This window comes from Rasamsonia emersonii (assembly GCF_000968595.1).
Source record: "Rasamsonia emersonii CBS 393.64 chromosome Unknown ctg1118621760416, whole genome shotgun sequence".
Taxonomy (NCBI): Eukaryota; Fungi; Ascomycota; class Eurotiomycetes; order Eurotiales; family Trichocomaceae; genus Rasamsonia; species Rasamsonia emersonii.
In genome coordinates this window covers 32,401-56,306 of record NW_013563016.1, presented here as the reverse complement: position 1 = coordinate 56,306, position 23,906 = coordinate 32,401, and the positions used below count along the sequence as shown (strand labels likewise).

The 23,906-nt window shown below is 52.1% G+C and overlaps 7 protein-coding genes across 7 annotated transcripts; 5 read left to right on the top strand and 2 right to left on the bottom strand.

The window, feature by feature from the left end:
• Positions 1 to 838, top strand: T310_6504 (Kinesin family protein; the record flags this gene model as incomplete). Its single annotated transcript, XM_013470686.1, has 2 exons — positions 1 to 320; positions 377 to 838. Coding segments are annotated over 2 exons (782 nt in total), but the record flags the coding sequence as incomplete, so codon positions are not given.
• Positions 839 to 1,581: 743 nt separating this feature from the next.
• T310_6503 (Transcriptional corepressor Hir3-like protein) lies at positions 1,582 to 7,976 on the bottom strand (the record flags this gene model as incomplete). Its single annotated transcript, XM_013470685.1, has 5 exons — positions 1,582 to 2,733; positions 2,798 to 3,097; positions 3,165 to 3,320; positions 3,377 to 3,599; positions 3,655 to 7,976. The coding sequence occupies 5 exons, from the start codon at positions 7,974 to 7,976 to the stop codon at positions 1,582 to 1,584; spliced, it is 6,153 nt and encodes a 2,050-aa protein (XP_013326139.1).
• Positions 7,977 to 8,598: 622 nt separating this feature from the next.
• T310_6502 (Clathrin-coated vesicle protein (Bud7)) lies at positions 8,599 to 11,177 on the top strand (the record flags this gene model as incomplete). The annotated part of the gene is made up of 7 exons (XM_013470684.1): positions 8,599 to 8,621; positions 8,761 to 8,889; positions 8,924 to 8,968; positions 9,194 to 9,474; positions 9,523 to 10,505; positions 10,565 to 10,939; positions 11,043 to 11,177. 7 exons carry the CDS (start codon positions 8,599 to 8,601, stop codon positions 11,175 to 11,177), a joined length of 1,971 nt encoding a protein of 656 aa, XP_013326138.1.
• Positions 11,178 to 12,126: 949 nt separating this feature from the next.
• On the top strand, positions 12,127 to 14,390 carry T310_6501 (uncharacterized protein; the record flags this gene model as incomplete). Its single annotated transcript, XM_013470683.1, has 8 exons — positions 12,127 to 12,437; positions 12,514 to 12,556; positions 12,630 to 12,874; positions 12,931 to 13,184; positions 13,239 to 13,375; positions 13,434 to 13,532; positions 13,616 to 13,865; positions 13,927 to 14,390. 8 exons carry the CDS (start codon positions 12,127 to 12,129, stop codon positions 14,388 to 14,390), a joined length of 1,803 nt encoding a protein of 600 aa, XP_013326137.1.
• Positions 14,391 to 15,623: 1,233 nt separating this feature from the next.
• T310_6500 (uncharacterized protein) lies at positions 15,624 to 16,506 on the top strand (the record flags this gene model as incomplete). Its single annotated transcript, XM_013470682.1, has 3 exons — positions 15,624 to 15,709; positions 15,994 to 16,115; positions 16,229 to 16,506. 3 exons carry the CDS (start codon positions 15,624 to 15,626, stop codon positions 16,504 to 16,506), a joined length of 486 nt encoding a protein of 161 aa, XP_013326136.1.
• A 539-nt stretch (positions 16,507 to 17,045) lies between these two features.
• On the bottom strand, positions 17,046 to 19,685 carry T310_6499 (C6 transcription factor; the record flags this gene model as incomplete). Its single annotated transcript, XM_013470681.1, has 5 exons — positions 17,046 to 17,728; positions 17,810 to 18,894; positions 18,966 to 19,098; positions 19,172 to 19,369; positions 19,601 to 19,685. 5 exons carry the CDS (start codon positions 19,683 to 19,685, stop codon positions 17,046 to 17,048), a joined length of 2,184 nt encoding a protein of 727 aa, XP_013326135.1.
• Positions 19,686 to 20,199: 514 nt separating this feature from the next.
• T310_6498 (DNA repair protein Mus81) lies at positions 20,200 to 23,625 on the top strand (the record flags this gene model as incomplete). The annotated part of the gene is made up of 6 exons (XM_013470680.1): positions 20,200 to 21,139; positions 21,235 to 21,308; positions 21,538 to 21,662; positions 21,734 to 21,933; positions 21,972 to 22,369; positions 22,420 to 23,625. The coding sequence occupies 6 exons, from the start codon at positions 20,200 to 20,202 to the stop codon at positions 23,623 to 23,625; spliced, it is 2,943 nt and encodes a 980-aa protein (XP_013326134.1).
• Between the last annotated feature and the right edge of the window lie 281 nt (positions 23,626 to 23,906).

Sequence of the window (23,906 nt, the reverse complement as noted above, 5' to 3'; positions counted from 1 at the left end):
CTGTCACAAGCACCATTCTATCTGTTTCGTCACAAGGTCGCTCTCAAGCTGCAAGTGGGAGAACAACTCCGTATGCTGCATCTGCCGAAGATCTAGAGGAAGCTGCTCGAGAAATAGTGCGCATACAAGACGACAACGAGAAGTTGATCGTGAAGCTCGCAGAAGAAGAGATCAAGCGGCAAGAAGTAGAGCTGAAGTTGAGGGCAGCAGAAGAGAAGTGCCTGCTCATCGAGCAGGAGGTCCGGGAGGAATGCTGGGCTGAAATGGAGGAGAAGATGGAGGAAGAAAGAAAGAGATGGCAGCATGCGTGGGATCAACAAGTGAGCAGCTTTCAAAGCTTTCATATTGAGGTCGACATGATACTAACAATTCTTAGGTTGGCCACAACCAAGAACATCTTGATAAGAAGGTCGAGCTAGTCTCTCGAGGAATCAAGAGTAAGTTTGCCCAAGGTCCTACATCCGTGTTACAAGGAGCGATGGCTGAGAATTTTCCTCCAGTCTACGAAGATCCGGAACCCTCGGCCGATGAGAGGATCGAGGAGTTGGAACGTGAAAACGACATGCTTCGAAGCAAGATTGCGGCATTGGAACGGAAATTGATGACTAGGTCCCCGACCAAGAAACCCAAGCCGCATCTTTTCCAAAACTGCGACTCGACGCACGATGGCAGTCTGATCAGCGGCGAGAGTGATGTGGAAAATGTGTATCAGAAATTCAGCAAGCTGAAACTGGCCGACAGCTACCAAACTCCGTCTACCGCGCCTAAAACCCCGGGGAAGAAGATGCGTAAATTGACGGCAAGAAGACGCGATTTGGGGCCTGAGGAAGAGTTGTAATTTGCAAGGCAGACAGCTAGGATTCTGATTCTGCTTCTGCTTTCTTTCATGTTCGTCTCGGGTATGATGATTCTGTACATGAGTGTGGACTTGTGCTTTTATTACTTTGGGGGTTCTATCTTTGAGTACAAGGTCTTGGTTTTTTTTTTCCTCACAAAAGATTTATTAGATACCACATTTTTTAATATTAAGCTAGTGTCTTTGTTTACCATTTTAACTACAATCAAGAAAGACATCACGTAAGAAATCATTTATACCATTGATATAAATAAAAATATAGCTAGCTAGCCACGATCCAGCCCTTGTAGCCAGCTGCAAGCCGAGAGACTATATCAACCCACGCTAACCCGTTCTTAAGAGAGACAAAGAAAAAAAGCCAAAACCCTCGTCGTCTATATCCATCCTATCCCATCTCCCATCTCCCGTCTCATCAAGAACATGAATGAAATGAAATGAAATGACATATTCTATACGCCACGTCATGATCCGCCGGGAAATTTAAAAGGAAAAAGGGGAAGAAAATAAAAACAGGACATAACATAGATCAGCGTGAGAAAAAGGGAAAGGTAAGATAACGGTACAATACATATACGGTACAGCAGAAACAAAAAAGGAGAAGAAGAAGAAGAAGGCCCGTAAGCAAGCAAGCAAACATGGGAACTGTGAGCCAGTCGATAGATAGATAGATAGATAGATAGATTCCGGCAACGACTCCGGAAACCGTTTTTTTTTGTCTTCTCTTTTCATTGTTCCTTTTCGTCGGCATCGACGTCGACGTCAATCTCAGTGTCTCCGCCTGCTTCTGGCTGATCTTCTGTTGCGTCTTCGTCTTCGTTTCCTTCTGCTGCTTCTTCTTCTGCTTCTCCTTCTGCTTCTTCTGCTTCGCCTTCGCCTTCTTCGGCTGCTTCGCCGCCCTCGTCCCCTTCCATGTCGACGTCGTCTTGCTCGCCTTCGCCTTCACCTTCACCTTCGCCCTCGGCCTCACCCTCGGCCTCCCGGCCTTCGGCTTCTTCCTCCTCTTCTTCTTCGGCGATTCCCCCCTCTCCTTCATCACCTTCGATCTCGTTTTCTTCATCGTCGTCGCCGGCTCCTTCGTCGGCTTCATCACCATCTGCACTAGCCTGAGCAGATAATTCAGAGGTAGGATCCGGTGACTTCCTTGACGGAAGGTTAGGGAACAGAAGAGGAGGCTTTTTCTCCTCCGCCTTGAGCTTTGCGAGCCTTTCGTCATCAATCTCACTGAGCTCGCTCTCGTCATCTGCGCTGTCATGGATGCTTGCTGGGACGCTGCTTTGCGCACCTGACGTGGCGCCTGTCGCGCCGTCTCGCTGATTCTCCCGGATCGGGAGAGGAGCAGGAGCTTCAGCAGCAGGCGCTGGGCGGGTTTCTTCCTCTGCAGGAGCCGTAGGTGCCTTCGCCGGCACGTTACGTGAAAGCACATGGCGATTGACAATTGCCTCCGCTCGTTTCTGAATGTCCCTCCGAGCGATTCCCTTGGTACGGCCACGAGGCGCCGGTGCCTCGGACGGAGGAGCGGATGTCGGGGGCGTCGGCGTGTCAGTGGGGGCGTCATTTGCCATGAGAAGGTGGTCAACTTTCATTCTCTCTCGGTTCTCTTCATTTGCCTGCTCGATAAACCGAGGTACATTGGCCTCGTACAACTGGGCGTAGATGTCGGCAACCAGATCTTCGAACATGGTCACTTTCATCAAATTATTGTTGAGCTTCTTCAGATCCACGGCTTCTCGAAGAAGCTCAAGGGTCGAGGAGTGAGTCGTAGAAAGATCATCCAAGTTTTCTAGCCTGGCTGAGTTTGTCACGAATTCGTCCCAACTGACGGGCTTGAAAACGCCCTCTTCGTGTTTTTCTGGTACGTTCCCAGCGCGGCGGATAAGCTAAAAAAATGAGTCAGTTGCAGGCCTTTATGCTACCTTCCTTGAAGTTGGGATTCCTTCTCACCTTGACGTAAACAATACAGATGTCTTCCCAAAGCTTAGAGTGATTAATGAAGTCTCCCTGCTTCTTTCTCACCCGACGTAATAACTGGTCGAGGCTGGCGCGGTCGTTGATCTGGTCCAGCAGGCTCACAAAGAAGTACACGTATCGCGTGGTATAGACGAAATGCCTTCCAGGCCGTTCGAATTCTGGTCGCCAAACTTGCAGAGTCATGGTCTTCGTGAAGATCTGCGGCATCATTTCATTCTTTGCCGCTGCGGCCGCAGCGGCATCTTTTTGATCATCATAATGGATTTGCGCAGCCTTGGTGAAGTTAGCATATTTACTCGTATTTGTGATGCCTTAGTAGGACATAAAAAAGAGATCTTACCCTGGCAATGATCCGATGATGCCAATTTGACTTGTCTGCATTCTTTAGGTTCTTCAATACATCTAGAATGTACGGCTTCCAATCACTAAGATCTTGGGGAGGCGAGAGTTTTCGAGCCCATGGAGTCTCTGAGAGAATCTTACCAGCCTCAGCCGGCTACAGAAACGATTAGCAAGCGCACGACTTGGAAACGTTGACAAAGATATGCTTACCTTGATCTTCTCTTGGCGGACAAGCTTATGGAGAACAGATACCAGCCTAAAGTGTGGCTCGAAGACAGGATCAGAGCGACTGTCTTTACGTTGGGGCAGAGTCTCAATAGCGTCCAGCAAGGAATCCAAAACGTCGTCAACTTCGACCGGCTTGGAACTCCCCCTGACAGACTCATCGCAAGTCAACATTTTCCATAGGCATTTGCTGAGCATGTAATGATTCCTATGAGACGATTAGAGCTGCTGTGACCTAGAAGGTTAGAAGAGTCGCCACTTACATCCAATAGTTCGGTTTATTGATCATAGCTCGCTTGAAGAGGTGGCTGGCGAGAGTCCACACTGAATACAACTTCATCTCTTTGAACGGTTTACCTTTGTACATCTGCTGGTTCTCAAGATCGCTGAAATGACGCGTAAAGTCTGCAAGACTGAACGGGCCCATTGACAAAGGCTCCCGCGATGATGCGTACAAACGGATCCCAAAGTCGGTGTAAAGGTCAGAGAGAGTCGCTCTGGATTTTGGATTTGGATCCGCGGTCCTGATCGCAGTTGCGACGGCCATAGCGTAGCAGTGGATTGCATTGCGTTGGAGAACCACAAGCTCCGAACGATTATTGTTGATTTTGTCTGCGGACCAAGTGATGTCCTCCTCGAGTTTCGAATCGTAGGTCTGAGCGAGGCGATACCAACTCTCCCACCGGTCCGTGCCATGCTCCAAGTCTTGTCGGAAGTAACTTATAGCATCGTCCAGGTCATTGGTAGGGACTGGATTGAGGCGTTTCTGAGAACGGAATTTCGTGAGAGAAGCATGACCGAGAAGGTAATACCACCCCTTCTTTGCAATTTTCGCGCTTTCGGTAGGTACGGGCATCAAGGAGAGATCCCCTACCCCCTGAACAGCACGGAAAACCTGGGCTGGGTTGATGGGAGATTTTAGGTACGCAGATATAACACGCTTATTGAATGATAAGGATGTATGTTTTGTCGACCCCAATGCTTGTTGCACCTTGTCGATAGTAGATTTCAACTCCGATTTCGACACATCCTTGATGCTCATCCGGTTTGCCTGCATCATCAGGAAGTCAACCATCATTGTGGCGGTGCTACGATCCAATCTCTCTGGTGGACAGCCATGATCGACAGTTCCGTCATGAACAGAGAACTTGAGGCCGTGCAAATCAAAGAGCACCTGACAGACGTCGCTTTCGTAATCTTCCTCAGTTTCCAGGCTCAGGAGCTCGCTCTTCATGAGCTTAAGAAGCATTTTCTCGGCGTACTTGCAACTAGAGCGGACGCCAACCGCATTGTGAACTGAGCGCAAAAAGTCGGCCCGATCATCTGCCGGGGTGTCAAATAACGTCTTCTCCTGTAACATACACTCTTTTAACAAGGTGTATTGCAAAACCCAGCAGCGAATTTGCATATCACGCAGCTTTTCCTTAAAACTTTCCAGTGATTTCGATAGTGGACCACGAATTTCGGGTGGAGGTACCTGACCGACCCGAACGGCGTCTTCGTAGAGTGCAAAGCTGTGAAGAAGTCGCGAGAGTCGAGCCACAGCAGACATTGAAGACCGGAGGTGATCCATGTCAATGCATTCAAACGACTTCTCTGGATGACTCAGTAACTGCGGTAATACCTTGATCAAAAGATCATTGATTGATTTCAACCATCTGAGCAGCGTAGCTTGACGGTTGTCGGCTGCTGCCTCCAAATACGAATTCCCTCGTATCTCTTTCACAATGGTCTCGATGCTTCGAAGTTGGCATGACACAACCTTTGGTGGATAATCAATGGCTTGGTAGGCGTCCTGAAGTCTTCTCCACAAAAAGAGCCGAAGAGTGGCATCGCCTCTGTCGAGGAAACTTGCCATCTCTTGTATTTGAGACGTTGGTAATGCCACGGCACTCTCGCCTGAAGAATCATTCTCTTGAACGAACTCTACTGACGAAGGTTCCAGGATCGGCTCAATGCTTTCAATCAGAGCAACAGGATCCTCTGACTCAGAACCGAAAATCCTCATGAAGAAATCCATGGAATTCAGTCGAGAGATCTCCTGATCTAGGGCGGCGACCGAAATTTCGGGCATGACGGCATTGTTCATGAGAGTAATCTTGAGGTCTCCGAGTGACAGCAGAATATGCTTGAGGTCTTGCAGACAAAGTAAAATGTGCTCCCGTGCAACATCTTCTGCCATGTTGGAGTGAAATGTTGACGACCATAGATGACGGAGGGAAATCAGGGTTCGAAAATCTCCAGTTGGGCCATGATCGAGAAAATGGCCGACCGCTGTTCGCGCTAACGTCCCCCATCTGGACAATCGGTCACGTTGCAGAAGTCGAGTACCTTCATCGACCTCGCTGTTTGGGTTATTGATGAGAGAATAGACATCAAGGTGAAGTTCGTAGAGGGTCTGAATCATCACCATCCGAGAATAATGTTCCCCGGTATACTCAAAGGGAGCCCCGGAAGTGGCGTGCTGGAGAATCCGTTCCTCAAGCTGGGTGATAGAGGCCGACAATCTGTCATAGATATACCCATCCTCTCTGAGCATGAGTTGTACCACGGTTTCCTTGAGCGCCTCGGGCCACAGCAGAGTAGTGTAAGGGGATTCTGCAGAAAACCGATCCTTTTTGGCAAAATCCGCGTCATGGAGGGAGTCCTTTCCAGGCTCAAGAAGCTTGGCCAACCAACTGAATGCAACTTCGTGCAGGTGAAGCCATTGATCATTGATACGTTGCACGAATGCTGGAAGTCCTTCGCCTCCAGCGAGCACCTGATCCTTCCCAGGTTTGTGAATGGGCTTCCTAGAGTGCTCGAGAAAAACGGCCAATGCGGATCGGTTCATTCCACGGAAATCTTGCAAGGATGTGGAACTATCCCCCTGCAATGCTGCCCGGGATTTATCCTCATCCCAATTTATCAGCGCACTACGAAGATCCCGAGACAGCACGGCATCAGGTCCCTTGGCCCGTATTTCAGACATATCGATGGATTCCTTTCGATCGTTGATCGGGCACACTTGCATTTTGAGTTCATCAATTGTTCCCAAATCCTCAACCCCAACCTTGGACAGAAGACTGCCAACAGTGCCAAACATCCAGTCGTCCGCATGGGAGAACACTTCCAGCCGGTCTTCGTAGTACTTGGCTTGGTCAAACCCAACTTCTTCTGTCTGTAAGAGGTTCTCTGCGTTCGATTCACGTGCACGGATTCGTCGACTCTTAGTCCTCCCGCTATCTGCAGCCTCATCGTTGCCAATGGATGCCGACGATCTCTTCCGAGAATTACCAGTTGAAGACTTGGGATCGGCTTCATCGGCTAGCGAGGTCTCTGCTTGATTAGAAGGCTCTGCATGTTGTCGGGAATGTCCCTCTAAGGATTCCTTCAACTGAGATTCTGCTCGCTGGTCGATGGAGGATTGATCTTCGACTGACTCCGCTGTGGGGTGACTTTCGTGTAATGTGTTCGGCAATGGCGATCCTTCTCGTGCCGGCTGATTGCCTGTTGCCTCCGACATCTCCACGTCCTGTGAGTCCGGTGATATGGCAGCATTGTCCTCAGTCTTTAACGGCTCTTTATCCTGGGCGCCCACTTCCTCCATTGCAGTATCAATGTCAGCGGGTAAGTCGATGCCTAAGGCGCTTCCCGGACCGAACTTGATGGCGTCCTCTTGTTCCTCCACGACTACTTGGAGAATCGCCTTTCCCACTGCAGTCCATGTCTTCTCAGAGGCTGTAATCATGTGGCGGGTCTGACGAGGAAGCTGTCGTGAACGATGGACACTGCAGACATCTTGCGGGAGGGTCGGAAGATAGGGATAGGGATCGGTAGGACCTTTGAGCAATCGGAACAGTGCCTTTCGAGGCTTCTTTAGCGGAGGCGCTTGCAGAATTGAGAGCTCGTCGCGCAGCGCCTGGAGAACCTTTTGGAGATCCTCCGTGGCGAAAGCTTCGTCCAAGCCCAACATTTCGGCTCGTGGGTCAAGCTCGTTATCGTCACCCACCAAGACGCTTTCGAGACAATATCGGGTAAGGCGACAACTCTGTAGCGCACTGCTTAGCCGCGCACTCTTTCTCCAGAGGTCCAGGTCCGTATCGTCTCTTTCCAGCGCCTCCGCAAACATGCTCAGGGCAGATTGGGATTGCGTCGCAATCGTCGTCGCCAGGTCTCCATTGGATTCTGCCCTTGTAGCTGCTGCCCGCAGCGTTTCCCTCAGCGAATCTAGAACAAACTGCCCATGGTTCTTGTATGACAGGTATATGGTCTGCGGCAGGGCGCTTGCGGCTGTATCGTTGATGTCGATTTCCGCAAGGGTATCGGCTGCGGCGTCCTCGACGTAACCCGCTTCTTGAGCGTCTGCATCTTGCAGCGTCGTCCGTTGGTAGTCCGAGAGCGACTCCGGGTATTTAAAAATCTCAGACTTGAAGAGGGCGGCATAAGCCTCCTGCGCCTGCGGATAGAATGCCGGACCTTGGGAATGAAGCTTCAGAGCCGTCTGGTACAGCTTCAGGGCCTCCTCGATCTGGATTTCCTTGGTATCATCAATCTCCTCCTCGATATCCTCTGGTTCGATGTTGAGGGCTACGAAGCTCGACATGGCGCAGGTTCAGCAGCGTTCGGCGGAGAAACGAAAGTGACAAGGATGGAATCAAGGACAGGCCATCAGCAGCTCTCCAGCTGGGAAGGGTGTCGCGAGACAGACATGCAAACAGCACGCCGACTCAGAACGACCACCGGGCGATGCAGCGTCGCTTGCCTGAGCTCTGATGCTCGATATCTGCTGAGAGCTCTGATAATACTGGTCGCGAACACGTCTGGCGCGTCCCTCGGCCCGCCGTCGGGGCTTCCCAAAGCAGGCTAGGGGGCTCTAAGCAAGCTGACAGCGGCGCGGCCTGGGCCAATCCGCTTGCGCTGCGGCCGGCTCCCACGTGTTGTGGCCAGCGACCGCCCGGCAGGCGTCTCAGGCACAAACAGGACAGATGGCGGCTCCCTCACTGCCAAACTTAGCAGCCATCCATATTAAACGCCCACCTAACGTTCTTTAGTAGTTCCACTGGACTGCCCCAGGCAATCAACCTTCCGTCAGCGCGAGCTTTGGCCGCAGTCCTTGGTTGTGCCTCGTGTGCCTCTGAGACCCTACTCTGTACCGTCCTCATTTCTCTAGACTCTTCCGCAGCTGATCTGGTCACCGTTGGTCTGGTCGGGCCTTTGTCCGCGCCATGGTTGCGCCCGCTGTGCCGGAGTACGTCTCTCCTAGCTGATCCTGAGATTCGGCATGCGAGGAGGCCATGATTTCGATTCTGTGGCGTGGTGTCGTGTCGACACTGCGTTTCACTCATCTACCTAGCGTGGACAGAGACTGACGCGCCTGTTGCGACTAGGATCTATGAAGAGGACGACCTCTACGCGGCCATCGACGCCCGTACCGAGTCGCTGCAGAATCTACGGGAATTGGGGCCGCCAGATCTGGTCTACCTAGTGAAGCAGCCCAAACGAACTCGAATCGCCAGGTGCGCTCTTACTCTTATCTTGGTCCTGGATCAGGCTTCTCCCCGCGCATACTTCCTTCAGAGCCGCGTCACTGACATGGTACGTCATCGGGATAACCGCTGTAGACGGGAGTTTACCACCATGTTACCGGCGTCGATGCTTCCTCATCCGCCAGCCTGGCGGCCTACGTCAATACCTTGACCTACTCGCCAATTGATAAGCAGAACAAAGTGGTATCAGGGATCTATTGGTTAGTTTACCCAGCATACCCCTCGCAAGATGGCCGGTCCATGGTGTTGTTGACAGCGTTTGTTTGTGGTATAGTTGCTACAATGCCTTTTCGCATGTGGACATGCGTGTGGAAGTCAAGATCCCCGGCAGTCTCGAGAGCTATTGCATCGATGAGAGGGGAGACAAACGGGTCGCGACGGACTCCCTGTGGCTTGAGACGTTTCTCTGTGGGGTGCTCAGAGCCTACTCCTACGCCGACGACGGGACGGGAGACGCCATCAAGAAGATTGTCGGTGTACGCAGATTCAACCCTGTAACCAACACAGAGATGGAGCAGAAATTCCTGGATGCTGCAGAGAAATTATTTTTCATGGGTAAGAAGATGTTTCGGTCGACTTGAGGTGATCTATTGTGCTGATCAGCTATTACAGGGAGACAGCTGAGCTCCGATCCCGAAACGCAAGTGCCGAATACCGTTGCAAACCACCTGACTTCGGGCCTCCTCAAATACATCCACACAACTGGCCGTTATGCATCCGGCATCAATCTTTTCGAAAAGCTGCGTGAGAAGGATGTGGAGGTATCGTCACTTTTGGCCCGGGTCCTGATCGCAGCCGACGAGGAGGTGCAAGCCGTCCGCCTGATGCACGATGCCCTGCAAGACGTGCCAATGGACTACGCTCTTCTTGATTGCCAGGCTGCCTTCTGCCTGAGCAAGGGTGAAGGTGAACTGGCGCTGGAATGTGCTAAGCGCAGCGTCACCGCTGCTCCCAGTGAATTCACTACCTGGGCTCGATTGGCGGAAGTATACGTGTTCCTCGAGAAATGGGATCTGGCCCTGCTGACGTTGAACTCGTGTCCCATGTTTACTTACCAAGACAAAGATTCCCCACGCATGCCTCCTCCGTCTCGCGTGATGCTTCCCATCCTCGCAGAGACCATGCTGGATGAGATCGATGAAGGTCAGCCGAAGCAGGGCGATCCTCACGACTACGTGCACCCGTCTCTCCGAAAGCTCCATGCGGCAGGCTACCAGGGAACGTTCTTGAAGGCTTACCAAATACTCACCAAGATTGCCGCCTCCATCGGTTGGGACCAGCTATTGAAGATCCGAAGCGACGTCTTTGTCATGGAGGAAGAGTACCGAGTCGAGCGCCAGAACATGGCGTCAAAACATGGCCATTCTAGTAGCCAAAACGCAAGCACAGTGGCTCTGCATCAGCCCTCCAGTCCCAACCCCGGCGCAAATGGGAACGGTCCCGAGACTGATGGTGAATCTTCCAATCAAGACGGTGACCAACCGACAGAGAAAACCAACGGCACTGGGGAGAAAGACGAAGGCCATACAATTGAGAAACCCGAGCAAACCATGGCTTCGGAAGTGGTCAAGTCCGGAAATGACGACGTGAGTGCAGCAACATCGTCAAGAAAATGGTCAAGGATTCTACTAACCGATAATCGCAGCCGGACCCCTCGCACACCTCCTATACTCAATTTCATAACAAGCGGCTCTGCGAGCGGTGGCTGGACAACCTCTTCATGGTGCTGTACGAGGATTTGCGCGTCTACACCATCTGGCGGACGGAGATGGCGCAATCTAAGCAGCAGGCCGTGGATTATAAGAAAACGGCAACGGAGTGGGAGATTCTGGGCGAGTTGGCGGAACGACTACACCACTTTGACGAGGCGATCGAGGCGTACCGGAACTGCTTAGCGATCCGATTCTCTCCGAAAGCGATGCGCGGGATTTTGAAGCTGTACGAGAAGCAAGGGGATACCAGAGGGATGCTGAATGCACTGATCCGGCTGATTGCTTGGCAGTACCGGTGGTATTCCGAAGTAAGTGGCAGCCAGGAGAGGCCATAAAATGGAGAAATGGGCTGACGCTTTTTTTTTTCCCCTTTTGCAGTTCTCTCCCGAATTGCTGTACCTAATCCGAAAGCTTATTGAAGAGGAAGGGGCTGTCAAAGTTCGCAGCATTGTGCAGGCGACCAACCTACCGCAGCCTGTCCTCGACCTGACACACCACTACTGCCAGCTGTGTGCGACATTCCGAAGTACCGGCAGTGATGTCTAAGCAGGTCGACTAGCATGTTTATTAAAGGACGACAGGTGATGACGAAAGTTTATAGTCTATATTTTAATTGAACATGTACCATTTATTTTCCGTGCCATGGATCCAAGTCTCTGCAAGTCATGCTTTTTCATCTATCTGTCGGGCTTCGGTTGTGTACACCCTTATTCGAGTGTATTGATTTCTTGTTCATTTTCGCCTTTCAAGTTGACCAATTTTATAATACATTTTAAATAGTTCACTGTCACTGCATGTTGAAAGAAGTCATGCCTTGTATCACGCGAAAGAATGGTGACCTCATGATCATGATCCTTTGTTTGCTTCTCGTCGCCTTTCCCGCTTCCTTGATTCTCTATCAGAGCGCGTCTGACGAAGAATAAAAGATATTCGAGGATGCTGCAAGTAATGGAGAAAGTTGTAGATGGAACTCTGGGCGACTAGCAGCTCTGCTACTTCAACGGCTGTATTCGATGCCGCCATCTACCTCTGCTTCAATCATAACGATAAATACATCTATAGCGATCCATTCTATTACTTACCATGATAATGTGCAGAGTTATTAGTTGTTCCGTCTAACAAGCTACAGAGATTGCTAAGTCCCGGGCAACCGAGGCGTTCTTGCAGATCAAGTGTCGGTCCTTCCTGTTCTGTCTCGTTCGGATGTCGGCTTCATCAGCTGATGTGAGAGCCTGGAGACCTGCATCACCCCGCATTATCACCGTTGCCATTGCAGCAATGCTTGCCGACTTCCCGGTCGATTATTGGTTTTTGCGTTCGTTGCCCTTTCTGTTCATATACAGCACAGGACCACTGGGACTGGGAAAAAAAGCACCTCTTCAACCTTCATTCAATCGATGGTGGTCAGTCACGTAGCAAATTCTCAGACTAGAGACGGAGATACATCTTTTCTTTCCTCAAGATTATTCCTGAAATACGAATTTTTTTTTTGATAATGGCACCTTCAACGCTCTCAGGGCCTGGAAGCAAGCAAACGCAAACACAGAAGTCCGAAGCCAAACTCGGATTCTCCCTCCCGGACTTCGAATCTCTTCCGGACAAGTACGGCTGGCCCCGCGAAAACGAGCATGGATATAGGATCAAGGAGCAACTGTGCGGGACAGAGCGACCGCTTCGCGTCATCCATGCCGGTGCCGGTGCGTCGGGGATCTGTCTGGCCAAGTTCTTGCCCGAGAGATTGAGGAATGTCTCGCTCGTTTGCTATGAGAAGAACTCTGACGTTGGCGGGACATGGCTGGAAAACAGGTAAATGCTCACTCATCACGATCTGGTTATAGCCATCGCAATGCATATCCAGGTATTCAGATAATACAAATCCTAGGTATCCGGGTTGTGCTTGCGATATTCCCTCTGTTGACTATCAGGTACGTCTTCTAGTTTGCCTTTTTTCCTCTTTTTTATGAAAGCATCCAATTCTAATTCAGGTTCTTTCTTCAGTTCACCTGGGCTCGCAATCCCAATTGGTCCCATTTCTACTCCAGCGCTCCAGAGATCTGGCAGTATTTCAGAGATCTGGTCGACCGCTTTGACCTGATGAGATATTTCAAACTCAGCCATGAAATTATAGGCGCTTACTGGGATAGCCGTCGCGGAGTATGGGACATTCACGTGAAAAATCTCGTCAGTGGGGAGACTTTTATTGACAACGCAGAAGTCTTTATTAATGGAGGTGGAGTTCTGAAGTCAGTCAAATAACAACTTGACGGGACTGCTTGGCTGGCTGACAGATCAAAAATAGTCACTGGAAATGGCCTGATATTGAAGGCCTTTCGGACTTTGAGGGCACCTTATGCCATACTGCGAGATATGATGAAAACACCGTGCTTGATGGGAAGCGAGTTGCGGTCATTGGCACTGGAAGCAGTGGTGTGCAAGTCATTGCCAATATCGCTTCCAAGGTCTCCAGGCTCTACACATGGATTCGATCACCGACTTGGATCACCCCAGGGTTTGCTCAGAAATACGCGGGACCGGATGGAGCAAATTTTGCATGTGAGCTTCCTGATACTGAATGAAATATCCGATAGCTAATAATATTCATCGCAGACACCGAGGAGCAGAAAACCTTCTGGGCAGAGAACTATCTGGAGTACCTGAAGTACTGCAAGGAGATCGAGAACGAGCTTAATCAGCGGTTCAAGTTTATCCTGAACGGGACTCCGGAAGCAGAGGCGGCAAAGCGAGTATGTACAGCCTGCATATTGTCCTTAATCGACGGTAATAAAACTGAATGCGCGTTAGTTTTCGACGAACGAAATGAAACGAAAGCTGGCCGGGAGGGAGGATTTGATAGAAAAGATGATTCCAACGACGTTTGGAGTCGGTTGTAGGCGTCCAACGGTATTTCCTTTTTCCCCCCTCGTGCTTCTCTTGAACCAGTCGATAGGTTCAAACTGATTATATATATGTGAGTGCATCTTTAGCCTGGAAACGGATTTCTCGAAGCGCTTACCATGCCCCATGTGACGACCTATACCGAAGAGATCAAGAAAATCACGGCCAAGGGGTTTATGGACCAGGCCGGCGTGGAACATGAAGTCGACGTGATTATCTGCGCAACAGGCTTCAATACCTCTTGGGTCCCTCGGTTCCCGATCGAAGCAAACGGCAAGAATGTTCAGGATCTGCATGCCGGCAAACCCCTTTCCTATCTCTCCGTTGGTGTTCCGGACAGTGAGTTGTAACTGTCAATTCCATTGTTTTACACCATTTCACTTATGAAAGCATGTAATAGTTCCGAATTACTTCACAGTCCTGGGGCCATATGGCCCCCTGGGCCATGGTTCGATCCTCCCGCTGATTGAACGCCTTCTGTCGAATTTTATCCGCATTATCCAGAAGATGCAGGTGGAGAACATCAAGTCCCTTGCTCCCAAACGCGAGGTCTGCGAGAAGTTCGCCGAGCACGCCGATCTGTTCCTGAAGCGTACCGCATGGTCTTCGGGCTGCAGCAGCTGGTTCAAGCAGGGTCGAAAGGACGGTCCCTTGACGATGTGGCCCGGCTCACGGCTGCTGTTTCTCGAGGTGCACAAGGAGCCCCGCTACGAGGACTACAATATCGAGTATCTCGACGGAAATCCCTTTGGGTTTCTGGGGAACGGGTTTACGGTGAGAGAGTACGATGGCAGCGCCTTGTCTTACTACCTGGGCACGGCGGAAAACCCCGGAGCATTGATGCCACTGGCCGGAAATCCTTGAATGGACTGTATTGTGGCCATTTGTCCAGATTGACATGATGTTCTTTTATGCCCTTTTCCCTATCTACAGAATGAACACGTGAGATTTCTACACCATCAGTCAGCGATGTGAGAATTGCCGAGTTATATAGTCTCATGTCTTTGTCCTCAGTAGGCATTGATATACGTCCCTTCTTTGATATCAGGCGCAAGGGTGCTCAATGTGCAAATTCGCAGTGTAATTAATAAATAGCTGCCGTCGGAGTGAGGAGAGACGTCGGATGATGTCACGCGCGAGACCCGTGACCGCGCTGGCTTCGTGCAGCCTGCCGTGTAACTCTGCCCGTCCCAGTGCTCGCGCTGGGGGCGCCCTGCGGCCGGCGACGCTGATTTGCGGATGGGTGCGGCTCCAAGAACAGCCTAGCGCGCAGTCCCGCCGGCCACCGGTTATTCTGGGTGGCGCCTGCTATTCTTGTCCCTAACCGAATCCAATCGAATCGGAACCGCCTTCGCCCGCCCCGAGACGAGGCACGGCCTGCCTCGCAACTCCAGCATCATCACTCTCCTCGCGCGTCCAGACTCGGCTCGTAATGTGCACGCACAGCCCATGGGGCAGCCTTGTCAGCTTGCCGGCGCCGTCCACGATCCCAGGCCGTCTCCAGCTTATCTGCACCTCAGCACAGCGCCTATGTCGACGTCCTCCAGCCCCCCGGACCCCGTCCTGCGCTCAGCCCCAGGGTCTGCTGCTGCCAGTAGCTCCCCGAGTTGAGTCTCAGAACTGAGGTCAAGCTCCAGCCTTCCGCAGCTTTCGCTGCTGCTGCTGCTTGCCTGCTTGCTGCTGCTGCCACTACTGCCAAAGCCATGGCAGGAGCAGTACAATGGCAGACCTGATGCTTTCCTTTCCTTTCTCTCACCCCCCCCCCTCCCCCACCTACCCTTGGTCCCCTGTCGCCAGGCGCGCCCATTCCATCCCCCCCCTTCCCCGGTCCTTTTCTGTCCTCCCTCTTGCGCCAACCCTCCCTGAGAGCGCTCTCACGGTCGCGTACCGACTACTACTAACTGCTCTCTCCCTCGCCTCTCTTTCCTCATCTGCGCGGCATCCCCTGCCCTTGCCGTCCTGCTCTCTCTTTCCACATATCAGCTCTCATCATCATCTCTCGTAGAGAGGTCTACTGCCCCATTAGCACACCCTCTACTTGGGTCGTCCATCTTTTGCCACTAGAGAAACCTCCCGTCACAAGCTACTGCCGACACCATGACGACCCGCAAGAGGAAGCAAGACGCTGAGGAGGAGGAAGAGCTCCAGGCTCTTCCAAGCGACCAAAGCGAAGAGGAAGAAGAGTAAGTAGAAAAATCTTTTTTCTTTCCCGTCCAGCAGGCTCTCAGTTTCCCTTCGGTCCTGTGTTATGCCCCTCCTACGGGCCCAATTGCGCCTGCGTTCTTCACTGATGGCGCCTCAATGGCGATTACAGCCACCCAGTCGCGCTGTTTATGCGATCACCGTGGATGGGTCGCTGTTTTACAGGCCATTGGGGTGCAATGTCAGCCTGCAGGAGCATTGGTCATAGGAGAACGCAACTTCCTCTTATAGGTCCGAAGACAGGGTTGCTGATGTGATCTACCAGATACGAGTCTACTGAAGGCGAAGGCGAGGACGAGGACTACGAGGAAGAGGAAGAGGAAGAAGAAGAGGAGGAGGACGAGGGGGCCGAGGAAGAAGAGGAAGAAGAGGAAGAAGCCAGCAACGGTAGGTTCCTACTCTCACCCTTTCCTCTCCTTGTCCAAATTTCCAACTACCCTACCACTGGTCCTTCGTGAAAATTGCTCAATGGATTCGTCTAATCGTGATCGCATAAACAGGCCCTGCTCCTAAGAAGCGAAAGACTACCCACGACGAGGACGAAGAAGAAGAGGAGGAGGAGGAGGAGGAGGAAGAAGAGGACGGAGAGAACGGTCTTCCTGAGGAAGAAGGAGAAGAAGAGGAGGAAGAGGAGCCGGAAGAGGAAGGAGATGAAGAAGAAGAAGAGCCTGAGGACACCGCCAAGACATCAGCCCCTGCGGCTGCTGCCGCCAAAGCCAAGGGGAAAGTTGTCCCCAAGGAAGATGGCGCTGAGGTTGAAGGCGAGGAGGAAGAGTGAACTTTTTCCTTGTGTTCTTTTTATTGGCAGTTGGCTGAGGGCTTCCACCGCATTTCGACTAGGCGGTTGTATGTAACACTAACTCCCCTTTTGGGGAGACAGGCCTTCTTGGATAGATAGACGTAGTTGGTTATCTTATAGGATGAGGACTTGAATGAAGAGAGGGAGAAAACCGTCTCCCTTTCCCAGTTTCGATGAGTAGAGGTCGTCCAGCGCAAACTCTTGTCTAGTAGGCTGTCTTGTAGCCAGTAGCCAGTAGTTACTAACGTTACGGTTGACGGATATCCATTGGATATCACCCATGCTCACAGATATCAATAGATTGAGAAATTCCGCCACCGTCCACTCACGACTCTTGTATTTGTATTGAATTGATCATATAAATCATACACGAATATGTACTGTAATATAAATAAATATACATGGACGTGTAGATGTAGATACATGACAACAGGGTGGGCTTTCCATTGCTCTGGAAATAAATAAATCAAAACAAATATATATATTAGAAAATAAATAGATTGTAAAAAAGTCCGTAGCTACTGTCCCAAATACTCGAAACCAGCCATACTCGGATCCATAAGATGCTCGTCCAGCCCGAACCCGTACGTCCCGACCATGTCGTAGATCAAATCTGGAGGAGGGAAGCCCTGGGCCATGGCGTTCGCTCCGCCCGGCACCGAGCGCCGGCTACCGGGCTCCAGGTTATTATTGCTGCCGCTGCCCCCGCTGCCGCCGGCGCCGCCGGCAGCATTGTTGTTGTACCAGCCCTCCTCCCAGGCGTTGAAGCGCTCGAGCATCTTGCCCAGCCCGCGCGCGATGTGCCGCGTGAGATGGCGCTCCCCGGCACTGACGCAGTTGAGCAGCTCGATGACGCGCTCGACCGTGCGCCGGACCTGGCGGCCGTCGATGTTCAGGTACGCCGAGTTCCAGTTCACGGCTACCTTGAGCAGGAACACGGCGGAGAAGGTGACCATGGTGTGCGTGAAGATGGGCACGCCGACGATCGCGTCCCGGATGTCCGTCTCCTCGAGCACCATGTTCAGACATGCCATCGCCGCCGAGATGGCGGTGTTGGCGCACTCCTTCCGGTCCATAGAGAAGACTGGCGGGTTGGTCGGTGACAGCGCGCGAAGCGCCAGCGAGTTGAGCTGGAACTTGGCGAAGTGGTAGTGGAGGACCACCCCTTTGGAAGGATAGGTGCGAACATACGGGCTGTCGGCTGTAAAAAGAAAAAAAAAAGAGAACTGTCAGAAACATATCTACGACCAGGACAGGAAACTGGAGACTGGATTATACACACCTGATCGCGGCTGCCAAAGCAAACGCCACTGGTCTACAGCCACGTTGTAAACCCTCAGCTGGCCAAAATCTTCCTCCGTCAATGCCTGCTCCGTGTCGGATCCAAAAGTGCGGTACGCTTCCGTGAGGATCACAAACAGTGCCACCTGCGCCATGAGACGAATGTCTCCCGGCACCACGTAGCGCGACTGTAGAAAGACTTCGTAGTTTTTGATCGCAGCGTCCTCGTGGATCACAGGTGGTCGTCCATAGGCAATGCTGAAATGGTGGTCACACACATAGAGCAAATACCAGAGCTGCGCCCGCTCGTACTGATCAGCGTGTCCTCGGGTCATCTTGTGGAAGCTCTGGTGCAGACCCATCTCCGTGGCGATGCGGACCGCATGCCCGGACAGCTTCCAGCTCAGATCAGAGAGCCAGAATGCGCCCACGCAGAGAGCCCGGATATCGTCCAGCGTGTGAGACCGCGTCAAGGCCATGCTCGACACCAGCGAGACAAATTCATTGTAGCACGTATTCAGGGTCTCGGTGCGATTGGGGATATGCAGTGCAGCCACCGTCAACACCGCCGCGGTGAGGAGGGTCGAATTTCGCCGGACAGACGTCAAGTCCCTGTGGGGGACCACGATGCCTCCCCACAGCAACTGGTTCATCGTCCGACTGAAGTATGCGAACAGCTCCTCGGCCTCATGTAGCGAGACATATCCCCGGGAGATGAAGTCCTCCTCCAGCAGGGTCGACTTGGGCTTTTCGACCGGGTTATTTCGCAGATTGCGCAGCTTGGTCACCTCGTAGAGACTGCGCATCGGCGCCGACACCAGCTCCGGGTCTTCGATGTTGGGCTCCTGAGAGTTCTCCCGGGTCATGATGGCTGTCGCAGGCCCCGTGCCACTTTGCGCCGCTTGCGACTCGTCATGAGAAGGTCGATGGCCATGACTATGGGATGCAACCGGACTCGGGCCACTGTTGTTGTTGCTGCTGCTTTCAGTGGGAAAGGATGAAAGATCGGGCAGTCCATTGTGGCGGAGAAGGTGCGATACGGCGGCCTGCAGCTGGTGCATTGTAGCTGCAGCCTGGGATTTCCATCTGATTGACAACGTCTCGTCAGCTTTTGCAAAACCGTTGTCATCTCCGCGCCATTGTCCAACGATACTCACGCTAAGTCATCGTCAACGAACTTCTGAGAGAAGTCGTTGACAATGCACTTGATTCCGCTGCGCAAGCATTTCGTGCAGCTCGTTTCGCCGGGTTTGACTTCGCATTTGATCTTGTGCCTTTTGCATTCCGCACCTGGAGTCCAGGCGTTGTGTCAGTCCACGTGGTCGACGGAGCTTCCTCCAGATTCTGCAGGGAATGAGCCTACATGCGCGCGCTTTGGAGATCTTGGGGGCAGCGATCTTGCCCTCTACACTGGGCGAATCATCGTCTCTTCGGGGACCGTCAAGGCCAGCTTCCAACGCGGAACGCTTCATCGGAGTTACGGTCGAGGCCATGTCCGTTGGAGATGCAGCCCGCACTGAATGCGATGCGGGCAACCCAGCCTCGGCAATGCCCCGCAGGTCTGTGTCGAGGAATCACAGGATGGTGCACGAGATGCAGAGTGTCGCCAGGTCTTGCTCCGAGTGCTGATCTGCTTTTTCCCCGCGTCTGGAGGACAAGACTTTTAGGATCGTGTCGCAATGGCGTGTGGGGAACAGCAAGCACCGCTTCGTCGAGCGAATTCCCGAACCCCAAGTCCGGGGTGCGGTGTGTGATGACTAAGCATCGTGTCTACGAGGCTACGACAGCATACGCATCTCATTATCCTCAGGATGATGCTCTGAGGTATGGATTGGTTCAATTAGCGGGTATGTGAGTTCTGTTGACCAGCAAAGCATTATTATTATTTCTTGTTGGGATTCGACTCTCATTATGCCACGATTGCGGGAGAGTAAGCATACTGACGAACGACATAATATTTATCCGCTGTTTACCAAACCGGACAGAAATGTGATTGTCTATTCAAGCCAATAAGGACAATAACAGGCATGCGGACCTAATTACAACAGCAGTCACCAAGTCCAACCCATCCTTGTTCCATGACCAGTTGAGCATTCTCTTGCCATCTCTTGTTCCCAGCGCAAGTGGAGCACCGGAAAGTGCCCGCCGGAGCAACTCCGACTCTCTTGACGGCGTTGCTCTCCGAGGTCGTCTTTCTGGCCGACAAAATGGGCTTCGTACAAGGGTTCTCTGGAACAAGTCCGATATAATCTGGCCTTATAAAAGATGCGCGTCTAAGTCTGGAGACTATTCCGCTGGTTCATAGCGAGACTGGTACATACAACATTCTCTTTGCGATTGCGATCTTTCTGTCGGCGGGGAACGCGGGGAAACGAGAAACGAATAGAAACCATGAACATTCTCATAACAGGCGCAGCTGGCTTCATCGGCCAGCTGCTGGCCAAGGAATTGCTGAATGACGATTCTTACAGGGTCATTCTCACCGACATCATCGATCCGCCCATCCCCAAAGGAGTCAAATATCCGCAGAACGCGAAGACGATCAAGGCGGACCTTGTTGAAGGAGGGGCTGAAAAGGTGGTGGATTCATCGCTCGACGCTGTGTACGCTTTCCACGGGATCATGTCGTCCGGGTCAGAGGCCAATTTCGAGCTGGGAATGCGCGTCAATGTGGATGCCACTCGCAACTTGCTGGATGTCCTGCGCAAGACCTGTCCCGGCATCCGCGTCATCTACTCATCCAGCCAGGCCGTCTACGGACAGCCGCTTCCTGAAGTTGTCGACGACTCTGTGATCCCAACTCCAGAGTCTTCCTACGGAGCAGAAAAGCTCATGTGCGAGGCGATGATCAATGACTACACCAGACGAGGCTTCATCACAGGGTTCACCTTGCGGTTCCCCACGATCTCTGTCCGTCCCGGGAAGCCCACTGCAGCGGCTTCTTCCTTCCTGTCTGGCATGATCCGGGAGCCGCTCAACGGCCAGGAGTCGATCATCCCGCTGAAGGACAGGTCGTTGAAGTCATGGCTGTGTTCGCCGCGGACTCTCGTTCACAACCTGATCTTCACCCTTACCTTACCGGCCGATTCGCTGCCGCCGCACATCCGCCAGATCAACGTGCCCGGAATCTGCGTCACAATCCAGGAGATGATGGATGCGCTGGAGAAGGTGGGCGGCAAAGACAAGCTGGCTCTGCTCAAGGAGGAGGAGGATCCCGCGATCAAGAAGATCGTCTACTCCTGGCCCACCAAGTTCGATAACAGCCAGGCTATTAAGCTGGGCTTCAAGCGCGACACGTCATTTGAGCAAGCCGTGATTGACTATAAGGAGAGTTTGGAGCAGCAATGAAAAACAACCAAACGAGGCTGAAATGAATCCATCCTGTCTGTATATATTTGCTTGTTATGATATTATAGAATTCTATAGAATTCATTAGACTACCCAAGGACCTCGATGATGCAAATAATCAATTCATTGACGTTAACACTGTTAATTTAAAAGTAAGTCACGCTTGTTCTAGAAAAGGAATGTTGGAACCGACTAAACAATTACGTCGATGCAATGACTGCACGTGACCACCCGACCTAGCGTGTCACCAGAACGCGTCCGTCAGTCAATCTACTCCGTAATTGCTAAGTCTCGCGCCATACAAGGCAATCATCGGCAGTTGCCGAGTTCCATATATTCAAGTACCAGAGATGTGACGTACAGTAAAGAGATTTTCGACAGAAACACCGAGGGGCGAATAAAGTGGCCGCAATCATGGCAGAGACTTGCGCAAACCCTCTCCTCCTGGGCTGGATCAAAGAATGGCTTGACCAGGCCCGGGAACGGAACTCCAAGGGGTACACAGTGTATGTCTGGCTTTTTTTTTTGAGAATATATTCTATCTGGAGGCTCGATGACTGATTCTGTTCGTCCGAAGCTACAAAAAGGCCTACGAGTCGATGAAGGCTTGTCCGCTGGTGTTTAATCATCCATCCGAGGCTCAGCAACTGAATGGGCTGGGTCCAAAGCTATGTGATCGCCTGACAGAGAAACTGAAGGCGTATTGCGAAGAGAATGGCCTTCCGATGCCGGAAGCGCCCAGTAAAGGTGCATTACTATTCTGCCATTTTGTTTTGCGTGAGGCGTTTCTTCTGACCTATATGAGCATGTGACAGCCCAGAAGCGACCATCCGGAGACAATTTACCAGACCGAGAAGAGCAGCCAGTGAAAAAGCCCAGAAAACCCAGACCATACGTTCCGGCGCTGCGGTCTGGTGCCTACGCCCTGCTTATCGCATTAGCGACCCTGGACGAGAATTCGTCGCAAGGTCTGACCAAGGCAGAGCTGATTGAACTCGCCCAACCGTACTGCGATTCGTCGTTTACTGCTCCCAGTGACCCAACTAAATTCTACACAGCCTGGAATTCGATGAAGACCCTTATCCAGAAAGATCTTGTCTATGAACATGGCCGGCCCGTGAGGAGGTATGCTCTCACCGAGGAAGGCTGGGAGGTTGCAAAGAAGATCAAAAACACCGCGACAGGTGCATCGTCTTCTGCTGGAAATCAAGCGGTATGCAGCCTGGATTCTTTAGCATTTCCGACCAATGCTGATTTGGATAGGCCAACACAAGAGACATAACGTCCTTAATGTCTAACCAAGGCACACGAGCCGCAGAGACCGAGAAGTCATCGCGTCGACACAGGAATGATGTCGATGATTTCGAGTTGGAAGACTTACATGACTCAGAGCCAAAGACCTCAACACATACTGAGGACATCTCTCAACAAAGACGCAATGTAGCCGCTGGTCGGCCTGATCACGCCCAACAAGGAGCGTCATCCTCAAATTCACCCAAGGAGCCAATTGTGCTACCTCCAGGCAGTTTCACCGTGGAGCTGGTGCTGGACTCTCGTGAAGTGCGGACCCAGAAGGATCGAGACTACATCGCCAACGAGCTTACGAAGAAAGGTATCACGCCCCAAGTGCGAGCCCTCGAGCTCGGGGACGCGATGTGGGTCGCGAAATGCAAGGACCCCAACTTCCTAGCCCGACACGGCGAGGAAGGCGACGAAGTGATGCTCGACTGGATCATCGAGCGCAAACGGCTGGATGACCTGATCGGCTCGATCAAAGACGGGCGCTTCCACGAGCAGAAATTCCGCCTCCGCCGGTCCGGCATCAAGAACGTCATCTACCTCATCGAGGAATTTTCTCTCACGCATGATTCGTCCAGCGCGAACGCGATGAAGTACCACGAAATGGTCGCGTCCGCCATCGCCTCGACGCAGGTCGTCAACGGGTACTTTGTCAAGAAGACGCGCAACCTGGACGACACGATCCGGTACCTAGCGCGGATGACCTTTCTGCTGCGGAAGATGTACGAGCCTTCTTCCGCGACGGGCGGCAGCAGCAGCAGAAGCAGTTCCTCCGTCGCCCTCATCCCCAGTTCCCAACTCTCCTCGTCCCAATCCTACCTCACGACGTTGAACAATCTCCGCGCCACCGATCCTTCCTCCACCACGACCTACGGCGTCACCTTCGCGACCTTCTCCGCCCTGACGTCCAAATCCGACGTGCTCACCCTGCGCGACGTGTTTCTGAAGATGCTCATGTGCACACGGGGGATAACGGGCGAGAAGGCGCTCGAGATCCAGCGCCGCTGGCCCACTCCGCGCGAATTCATCGAGGCCTTCGAAGCCGCTGAGCGTCAGGGTCAAAGTAAAGAGCGAATGGTCTCCGATAGGATGATGTCGCTGGTCGGAAGGAAGAAGGTCGCCGGGACGCTCAGTAAACGACTTGCCGAAATCTGGGGCGAAGCGGGGTAGGTAGACTGCTCGACTGCTGTCATAGAGGAAAATATTGTGTAGCAGTACATAACAAAATACCAATGATACATAATAACAATAATAATTAATTAGATTATATTACATTATATATTACATTATATGATCCGTGATGCTGGTGAACCTGGGACCACAAGGCCGATAAACAGATTCAAGTGAAAAAAAAAAGCCATCTCCATTCCTGGCACGTCATTACGTATCCACAGGTAGTTAACTCTACGTGTTCTTCGACTATTCATAACATTCGAATTGCAACTGTATTA